We start from the raw sequence: 10,649 nt of genomic DNA, 5'->3' as shown, positions 1-10,649 counted from the left end.
TTTGTGGTTGGTTGCTTCTCCTAAGCACATAGGTATTAAGCACATTGGTTGGTTGCTTCTCCTAAGCACATAGATATTAAAAAAAAAGCACTTGGGTGGCTCTGTCTGAGTGAAATAGTGCTCGAAATGGACTTGAGGTGTCTAGGTTGGCTAGACACATGCACACACACTTGTTGAACACTCTAATTTGCATTGAGGGGGAGTGTTGAGATTGGAAATGCCAAATTGTTGAGGTTGAGAAGTGAGATGGTCAAATTGGTTGGAGAGATGATTAGTTCACACACCTAATTTTACATTGAGGAGGGGTGTTAAAATGTGCAATGTAAAATAAATTTTGGTTGAGTGTGTAAATGCACCCTAGAGGTGCAAGATATTGTGGAAAGATAAGAATGCCACATAAGATATTATGTGAATGGTGAGAGCCACATAAAAGAATGTGGAAAAGGGATTGACACATGGCATGATGATGTGTAAAGGAGATTGGGCTAAAGGCTATCTATATTATAAGCCTTTATTGTATGTTTTGATAACATACGCAATAAAGTATTGTTGAGTGTGCTACTCTCTCTATCTCTCTAGGAATGGATTTCTCAGTGTGGTATAACCCACCTTAGTTATCATGCTTAATCTTTTGTCTACCACTATGATCAATCCCATATTAAGATTCTTAACACAATATAGGTGACACTCTTATAGGTTACTGTGATTCAAATTAGGTAGGAGATTGTGATTCCAAGGAAATCAGTTTCAGGATATTGTTTTTTGCTTGGTTCTAATGCTTTCTCTTGGACCAACAAGAAGCATCCCTACACTGGCACTTTCTTCTATTGAAGCTAAGTACAAGGTAGCCTGTTTTGCTACTTGCAAAGTAGTATGGTTGAGGAGGATTTTAGTAGACATGGGAGTTCAAATTAGTAGGGCTACAACCTTACAATGCAACAACCAAAGTTGCATGGCTATTGTTAAGAACCCTTTGTTCCATACCCGAATAAAGCACATTGAGATTCAGTATCATTATGTGTGAGAGTTGATTGAGGGTGAAGTAGTGGAGTTAGAGTACTGTTCTATAGACCAGAGCTAAGTCGACATCTTCACCAAGGCTCTTGGGAAGGACCAACTCACTTGGCATCTTCATCGACTTGGCATTGGGCCAAGAACATAATCTGTCTTTGGGCAAACATTGAGGAAGCATGTTAGTCTACACTCAATGCCCACCTCTCAGCATAAATCTCACATCAATGTTTTGGTGCACATTTGTAAAGGCCCCCATTATGAGGAGAAGCCATTGGTACACAGAACCTCGACTTAGACGCGATGGGATCATTATTGTGACATTGATGGTTAAAAAATGGTCAAAGGTTCGAGCGTTAGCTGAGGCCCGAGGCCCACTAGTATGGGTTTATTATTAGTGGTGGTTGGTCACATTGAGGGGCGGTGAGACAGTGTCTATGCAGCATAACCGCCCATGTTGTATACACACCTATCACACCACCCTTGAGCATTGTATAGACATAGTTATCACAAGCTCAGGTATCCAATGCTTGTGACTATCCACACAACCTCTACACTTAGTACATCCTCTATCCAGAGTTTATCTAGATCTCCATCTAAGCTGTACTTGAGAGCGCATGATGGTGGACATCACCATCACATTGTAGCTATCTCAAAATTTTAAATTCTCTCCATGATGGTGGACATCACCATCACATTTGTACCTATCTCAAAATTTTAAATTTTCTCCATTCTCTATCTATTGCATTGTCTATTGCACTTTGTTTTGCTATCTATCTTTCTGCTGTGCTATATTTTTATACAAGGGACATCTTGGACACCAAACACGCACATGGAGGCACTCTATAAACTATATAGCTTTTAAGGGATATCTTGGAAATTTTAATGGACATTCATGGCTCACCTAGGTTGATGAGTCAGCTTCTTCTAGTTGGGGTTGGTCTTCAACGTGCAAGGCACTAGGTAGCATATAAAAGAGGATGGCAAATGTCACTATACAATATGTCATCCATGGCTCACCCAAGTTGATTCTAGCTGGGGTTGGCCACACTAAGCCTTAGGTCTCATTCTGACGTTGGTGTGACAAAAAAATAGGGAGGTATGGCTGGCAATTGTATGGTAAGACCATGGAAGGCTTTGCACGAACAAGGCTTCAGACCTCTACAAGTCAGACATCTTCGGATAGTTACGTAAAAGTGGGTATGATACCAATGCATTCAGAGATTTTTGGTGTGCCGTCTTTGAACTGAACTACCACGAGCTGTTTTGCAGTGCCAAGGTGTGAACCGACTAAGACTCAAGAGGCTAGAGAGAGAGAGAGAGAGAGGTATTAACGTTGGTAGAATGCAACATGAGGGCATATACCACTCAAGAGGCTAGATAAGTTCTTGTTGGTTTCATCACCTGGCAGCATAGTGTAGTGTTTCATACATCTCGTTGTTTGTCCCTTGGGCGGGTGCTTGGGCGGGCGCTTCACATACTGAAGTGAGAAATGTTCTAGAGCGATCGCGAAGGCTCCGTTTCTCTTTCACTGTGCATGGCGCGCCTGCCGATGTATTTTAACATCGACAAGCCCCTACAATCTCTTCTTACCCCATATCTTCATTTTCTGTACTGTTTGTTGTTGTGAAGCTATGGAGAGCTTTTTGTTGGGTCTTGAAGATGTGGATGCCCGCCTGGAGATGCCGAGGCGATGCGGGAAGACGGAAATCAGAAGCCCCTACTACTCTGTTATGGGCCCTCGTTGCATCCAGGTAACCCGTGCTCAATGCCATGGTCTTGTTTTGTAAAAGAAGGGTGGGATGGGGAGCAGTACTATCCTATTGCCTTTCCCCTGGTAGCTTAATGAAGAAAATTGACAAAAGCACACGGTCCAATTCACTGACATTCCTCTGGGCTCTAGCCCAACACTAGTGCCTGTGCCTTTCTGAGACGAGGTAGTGTGTTCGAATCTACCCTAGTGGCATCAGAAATTGGGTACCCTTTCAACAAAATTACCGACATCAATCACCATCATGCACATATCACATACAAAGGCCATGATGTTTGACCGGTTCACCACACAACAATAGCTTCGACCAGAGTGCACACTGACAGACCGATGCTAGACTAACACCAAGTGCCCTCTTTGCCGAAACTTCAGTGCTCCATGGTAGCCCACCAGCCAAGTAAAAGTCTAGAACTTGGTTTAGGCTTGATCTTTGGAAATCCTCCTTGTTTAGAAAGCCCTGTTATGAGAAATCCATTATATTGGCTTTGGGTCAGTATTAAAATAACTGTCATATAGAAGCAGTGCACTTTGGAAGGTCAAGGTGTTATTACTCAGGCCAAAGCCTACTTCACATAACAATTATAGGATAGTCTCAGTGATAAATCAGGCATACAACGTGTGGTGTTCTATAGAATGGAACCTCTATCAAAGGATGAAAATAGAGGAGGATTTTTTGAAAATTTGTAAGCTTTTTGCACACTCAAGAAGTCTATCTTTGTCATTTCCTGATTTCTCCTCAAATTTGCCTAGAAGTAGGTGTTTTCGCATAGTGCACCTTAACATTGGTATCATAGCTTGCTTCTCTTAGAGCAGGTCTAGATTGCTAACTTCAGCAACAGTTTGTTTTTCCTTTGGGGAAGAGGCAACATGTAGATGAGTATTGGAACGTATCTTAAGCCTTCAATTAACAAGTTAGGCTCAAATGGTGTCATGAAGCTATGTCATAGCTCCCACATTTACCACGAGGTGGGTAAAGGCATGTTCCGTAGCGGGGTCAAGAGAATTTCTAAGTTGGTATTTGACATGGAAATATTTTACAAAGCTCTGTAAGATGACAGACTTCTATGATTTACAGTTCATATGATTTATGATGTTCTGCCTGTTGTTCAGGAGTGACTGTGTGAGACTTATTTGTGGACATAAACATTGCATGGATTTAAATGCATGTGAATGTTTGCGGATTTTGTGGATGCATAAAAATCCAAAATATGTGTTAAGATGTTGTACAACTGTTTATCTGGCATTGATCCCTTCTGAGAGTTGGATGCCCCAGACAAGTAGTCATGCTTTTCATGTATACAGGATTTCTACCTATAAGGTCAACTTCTTGTGAACTGAAATACTGCTCACGACATTACCACGCACAGCATTTTCAAACAAGCAATTCAACAAAGTTAGTCTACAAATCGCCTAGAGCCACCACGATAAATTTCTTTTAGCCAATTATGTAGCGTATTGGACTCATTTCCAAACATAGATTCACTCATAGTCACATGAAATTTTAACATTGACACGAATCCAACAAATCAAAGCCTTAAGGTTGGACTAAAGCTGTACTAGGGTGATGAATAGAAGACAAATAGTATACTCTTGCTATATGTAGATGACATGGTCCCGATTTTCGATTCTGCAGAGGAGTTATAGAGACATGTAGATTCACTGCGAAGATTTTCTGACAAAAGAGACCTCATGGTGAACCTCGGCAATGGTCAACACCTTCTATTGAGTGGAGGCTGGCCATGTGTGAAAATATACCCAAATCTGGTATTTTATCCAGCCCAAAAGGGATTTATTATGGTTTTCTTTGTCTTGCTACTGGCCGACAGTCCTCCCTGGGCCGACCAGCAGCCCAACACCATATATATACAAAAGCTTCATAATTCAGCCAATACATCACAACATATAATCAAATCGACTCTGCTGCTGACGCTTCCTCTGCAACAGACTGAATCATCATCATTGTTCTTCAGCAGCAGTAGCAACCGTGCTTCTTCATCTCAGGAGCAATGCTACACACCTACCTATCCGCAGCGCTCAGCTTGATCTCTGCAGCTCTAACGCAGCGCCCGTTGACCTGTACCTGCAGTAGTCTGACCTTCAGACCTGCAGATCTGAGCCCTCTTTGCTCACATGACATCGGGACAGCAGCCCACTCTCTGCTTATCACTCAACAGTCATCAGACCTGTACCTGGGACAGCAGCCCTCTCTGCTCATCTGACAGCTACCTTACCTCGTGATGGCAGCACACCATCTGCCTGGGACAGCAGCCCTCTATGCACTTCAGATCTGTGCTTATCTGCAGTCCATCCTCATCTGCACCTTTGGAGAGCCATTGCCTCACATCGATGTGTGCCTTCGACACCCAGACCGAGCTACCTGCTTTGACTTCATCTTCGCATCTATGCCAGTTTCTCTTTGGGTTACCACATCGGAGACTCACACTGAGGCCTCTTGTACTGGATTTCATCTACCTTTATACATACACTCATTCATCCATTTCATGCTATGTTCATTTGCTCTGATCTCTTGCACATTTGGTCCTTTCATCCTTTTGCCCTCACATGGTATCAGAGCTATTGTGAGCAAAGGGATTGAAGACCCCGAGAGCACACATCATGGATCGTCTACCCATGATTCCAAAGGACCAGCCTTTGTCTCCAGATATTGATTCTCCTTACTTTGATGTGGACCACACGGAGTATAGGATTTCTTTCTGATTGGAGAGCCTTGTTCGAGGTCTTTCATTGGGAGACGACCAACCTATCTACACCTACTCACCCTGTACACCTCTGGCATCTCGACCTTCCTCTTTGAGCTTATCAGACTTCGCTTCTAGAAGGGGATACATGCCTATAGCCAGTGTGCCAGTACTGGACCCCAGTATCCAGCCTCAGGTGGAGAGCCTTGCGGCGTAGTCCAGTCGACAGCTTGGACTTCGGTATGGTTCTCTCTCTTAGGGAGGATAGGTATCACCATGGTCGTCTGGAGATCCACTATTATTAACTCAGCGGAAGATCGCGACAGGTTCGTATGTACCTTTGAGTACTTATGTACCTAACACTTCCTGGGTGTCTTCTTCTGTAGCACGAGAGTACGCTCCTAGATTACTGGTGTTCATGTAGGTAACAGTGTTTTCTCTTCTAGTTCACCTACTATTCCTGTTGCTAATGTGTTTTGGAATATTGTATAACCTCAAGTACAAAGCCCTCCCATCCAACCCATGTTTCTTCTTGCAGGTGTTGGTATGTAGCCATTACGGGCCGCACCACCATAGGGACCTGCTTATGGGTTTTACCCGATACAGGGATCTCTCGGCACTATGCCTCTTGATTGTGTCGCCACCCAACATTCCAGGGTATTAGGTAGTTTACCAACCCATCTCAGGCACTACCTCAGTCCCATCTTAAGTGCCCACTCAAGGATTTGTGCCTCAGCTAGGTATTCCGCCTGTGCTAAGTGCCCAGTCTTAAATCCCATCTTACGGAGTGCTCTCGCCAGGTCGTACACTTGTGCCGAGTATTAGTGGATTTTCTGGAGTTCCATCTAACCCTCTACTCTTCGGATATGGGTACTAGCCATCTTGGATTCCCCATCTCCTTCCTTTCACGTCTCTATGTCCAGAAATGCTTTCACAGAAAGGACTCGTTTCAATGTGTCTAATTACACCACTTGGGCTAATCTTATGAAACAAGTTTTCACTTCCCAAGGCTCTTGGAACTTGGTGAAGAGATTTGAACCGAAACCCCGCCCCTCACTAGTACCTCCTGAAGTCATCCGTTATTGGGAAGCTAGGAATGGCACTGACATAGTGGAGCTCATGCAAGATCTTCTACCGGAGTTCCATTCACAACTCTAGCAGTTCCCCTATGTTTTTGACAGATGGGCACACCTTGCAGAGAGATGTAGCACGTGATCGCATGCGTCGCATTGATCTCGAGCATCAAATCCAAATTTTCTCTATCAAAGAGGGGGATGACCTGACTCTCAAGGTTGCTGAGTACTGGTGCCTTAATGCGGTGTACGCCACTATTGGCCCTGCCAAGTCTCAGGAAGACCAGGTCATTACATTTCTGAACAAGTTGCCACTAAGTTTCTTTACTTTTGTCACACAGACCATTAGTTTAGAACCTATGCCTAACCTATATGAGTGTGAGTGTCAACTCCTACACTTCGCTTGGTTGCATGATCAGTTTTACTTCAAGAAGTCATCTTCTTTGTCCTCTACTCAAGAGGGGGACCCTTGTCCAATACCACCTTTACTAAAAAAGGGCAGCAAGGGAAGGGGAATAGTAACCCAGGTAATCAAGGCAAAACCCAAGGCAACACCATTGATTCCAAAAACCTTGCCTCGACACCCACTCCCTACTGGCAGAATATTCCCAAAAAGAATAGATTCTACACTCATTGCCAAATGTCTGAGTGTGGCATTAAAGCCAGGGAAAATAGAGGTAACAATCCCAACACTGACAACTCGAATTGCCAAAACAACCAAGGTGGCAGCATGCCCCCAGTTGGTGGTCGAGAGGGGGGTAATACTCCAACACCTACTCTACAGGGTTCCCCACCAGGGAACTTGGTACGAATTGGCCTAGATCTTCTCAGTAGCGAACCATTGGTCAGGTTGCTCAAGGTCCATTCCCGAGTCAGTTTCCTTTGCCATCTCGGAAGAGATGTCTGATTGGTCATCATTTACACCACATCTCAGGCTCTTGGCCAAGGTCACTCTTTCGAAAGGAAGAAGAAACAATGGACTAGATGAGGGAGTCAGCGTGTGGAAGCTTCTGCTCTCGTTCAGATCTGTCAGTTACCCGATGATCCACTTGTGCCCATCATCGAAGCTCACCCAACTCTTTTCTGTGGCCATCTGGTCACTTGGATAGTTGACAATGAATCTACACACCATATGGCATGCAATGCTGACATTTTCATCTCTTAGAAGTTAGCGTCTTACTAATGGTGAAGTTTGATGTGGCAACAAATACCCTGATGCCCATCAAATTTGTTTGCACCGTTTTATTTGACTCCAACACATGCCCCAACCAGGCAACATTGGACGATGTCTATCTTGTTCCTAACTTGGGCCTTAATTTACTTTCCGTATCCGAGCTGACCCAACTCGATCATGAAGTTTACTTCAACAAGCGAGTTGTCGAGGTGATTGGTGAGACTACCAGTCTACTGTCTAGTTGTTCCTAGAGGTCAAGCACAGAAGGATGGCATATATTGGATGTCTACTTTTTTATTGGAGCCCTCTTCCGAGGGTTCTGAGTTTCATCGAGCATGTGACCAGAGCTCCTTCGGACATTGAACGACTATGTCACTATCGCTATGCTCACCTGCCCTATGACACACCCTATGAGTTGTCTAGAGACTAGTTGGTCGAAGGCATACCCTGCCTCAAATTAGATGTCTGCCAGCCATGTAAAATGGGTAAGCAACATCGTAGATTGTTCCCACATTATGCTACTCATCGTGCTCAGGGTATCCTCAAGTTGATTCACTTCGACTTGAGTGGACGATTCCCAACCCCTTCTTGAATGGGTCTCTCTACTACATGTGTTGATTGTGGATGATTATTTGAGTTACATGTGGGTGGATTCCTTGAAGCATAAATCAGATGCCTTCCAATACTTTTTCACGTGGGTTTGGTTAGTACTAATGTAACATGCGGAAGCTCTGGGTAGTCTTCTTTCAGCCCTAAACACTCTTGGAAACCTTTTGATGCAAAAACGCACCATCTGATGCAAAAACGCAGGTAGAGAGAGAGAGAGAGAGAGAGAGAGAGAGAGAGAGAGAGAGAGAGAGAGAGAGAGAGAGAGAGAGAGAAGTGCTGGAAATTCAGTATATACTATGGTACAAAAAGGTACATATCTTTGCAGCCCTTGGCTGCCTCCTTGAAAAGGTGATAACACACCAAAACTGCCCTAGACTAGGACTCCTAATGACTCATACCCCTAGTGGGTTGAATGACTCAAACAAAGAGCAAGTGTGCCTTTATATAGGCCTTGGAGCATGTGGGAAACTGGCCGACTGCTGGTCGGCCAGTTACTAATTCATAAAATCAATTAAATGCAGCCGACTGGGTCTTCTGGATGCGCCTGCTGCCAGCACCTTCTGTCCTGCAGCCGACAGCCCTTTGGTACTGCTGATGTCATCCTCCATGCAGCCGACAGCCCTTCTGATCCATGCTTTGCTCCAAGTCCTGCTCCATGTCTATCTTGTACTGGTTCATAGTCTTTATCTGCTTGCCCCTTCTGGATTTAGTCTTGAGAAAGTCCATGGCATTGCTGATGCACATGACATCCCCCTCTGCTAAACTTGATGACGGGAATCCAACCTGCTCTTGTATGACTGTCATCATCCCATTCCTGTCTCGAAGTCCCTCTGTCATCTTCCATCCCTGGCAAACCTTTTTCTCTGAAAATCCGGTCTGTTCTCCAAACTACTCTGTCTCTGATGAAGATCTATGCATCTGGTCTTCCTCTAGTCCACAATCCATTCCTGCCCTGGCTCTGAACACCGTCGTGGTCTTCGTTCCTGGAACTGAGTCTGGCACTCTCACATCACCCTTGGAGGATCAACCTCCCTTGGTACCGTTGCCTGAGAACCTATCTGGCTCACGGAACTGCCATCCCCATCTGGCACTGTGGAACACCACCAACAAACCTCCTGGGAGTTCTTCCCGATGTGTGTTCCCGCCTTGGGCTTTGAATCCGTGTACTTTCCTGTACCTTGGACCTGTACACCATCATCTGGGATTGATTCAGTGTTTAGCTTTGCTGAGCCTGATGCTCTGATACCAATGTAACATGCGGAAGCTCTGGGTAGTCTTCTTTCAGCCCTAAACACTCTTGGAAACCTTTTGATGCAAAAACGCACCATCTGATGCAAAAACGCAGGTAGAGAGAGAGAGAGAGAGAGAGAGAGAGAGAGAGAGAGGTGCTGGAAATTCAGTATATACTATGGTACAAAAAGGTACATATCTTTGCAGCCCTTGGCTGCCTCCTTGAAAAGGTGATAACACACCAAAACTGCCCTAGACTAGGACTCCTAATGACTCATACCCCTAGTGGGTTGAATGACTCAAACAAAGAGCAAGTGTGCCTTTATATAGGCCTTGGAGCATGTGGGAAACTGGCCGACTGCTGGTCGGCCAGTTACTAATTCATAAAATCAATTAAATGCAGCCGACTGGGTCTTCTGGATGCGCCTGCTGCCAGCACCTTCTGTCCTGCAGCCGACAGCCCTTTGGTACTGCTGATGTCATCCTCCATGCAGCCGACAGCCCTTCTGATCCATGCTTTGCTCCAAGTCCTGCTCCATGTCTATCTTGTACTGGTTCATAGTCTTTATCTGCTTGCCCCTTCTGGATTTAGTCTTGAGAAAGTCCATGGCATTGCTGATGCACATGACATCCCCCTCTGCTAAACTTGATGACGGGAATCCAACCTGCTCTTGTATGACTGTCATCATCCCATTCCTGTCTCGAAGTCCCTCTGTCATCTTCCATCCCTGGCAAACCTTTTTCTCTGAAAATCCGGTCTGTTCTCCAAACCACTCTGTCTCTGATGAAGATCTATGCATCTGGTCTTCCTCTAGTCCACAATCCATTCCTGCCCTGGCTCTGAACACCGTCGTGGTCTTCGTTCCTGGAACTGAGTCTGGCACTCTCACATCACCCTTGGAGGATCAACCTCCCTTGGGACCGTTGCCTGAGAACCTATCTGGCTCACGGAACTGCCATCCCCATCTGGCACTGTGGAACACCACCAACAAACCTCCTGGGAGTTCTTCCCGATGTGTGTTCCCGCCTTGGGCTTTGAATCCGTGTACTTTCCTGTACCTTGGACCTGTACACCATCATCT

At 45.0% G+C, this 10,649-nt stretch overlaps 1 protein-coding gene across 2 annotated transcripts in view; it reads left to right on the top strand.

The window, feature by feature from the left end:
* Positions 1-2,516: 2,516 nt before the first annotated feature.
* HSA32 (Aldolase-type TIM barrel family protein) overlaps positions 2,517-10,649 on the top strand; it is a 52,565-nt gene continuing 44,432 nt past the window's right edge. Inside the window, exon 1 of one of the 2 annotated variants that reach the window (XM_086776687.1) lies at positions 2,517-2,765. In XM_086776687.1, coding sequence (XP_086632813.1) covers positions 2,646-2,765 — 120 coding nt within the window. In that variant the 5' untranslated portion in view covers positions 2,517-2,645. The remainder of the gene's footprint in view (positions 2,766-10,649) is intronic. The other variant, XM_086776688.1, reaches the window with a different exon arrangement.

This window comes from Cibotium barometz, chromosome 37 (assembly GCF_041138505.1).
Source record: "Cibotium barometz isolate CiBa-2024 chromosome 37, ASM4113850v1, whole genome shotgun sequence".
NCBI lineage: Eukaryota > Viridiplantae > Streptophyta > Polypodiopsida > Cyatheales > Cibotiaceae > Cibotium > Cibotium barometz.
The sequence above is the reverse complement of the archived record's forward strand: the minus strand, read 5'-3'. Positions and strand labels throughout refer to the sequence as shown.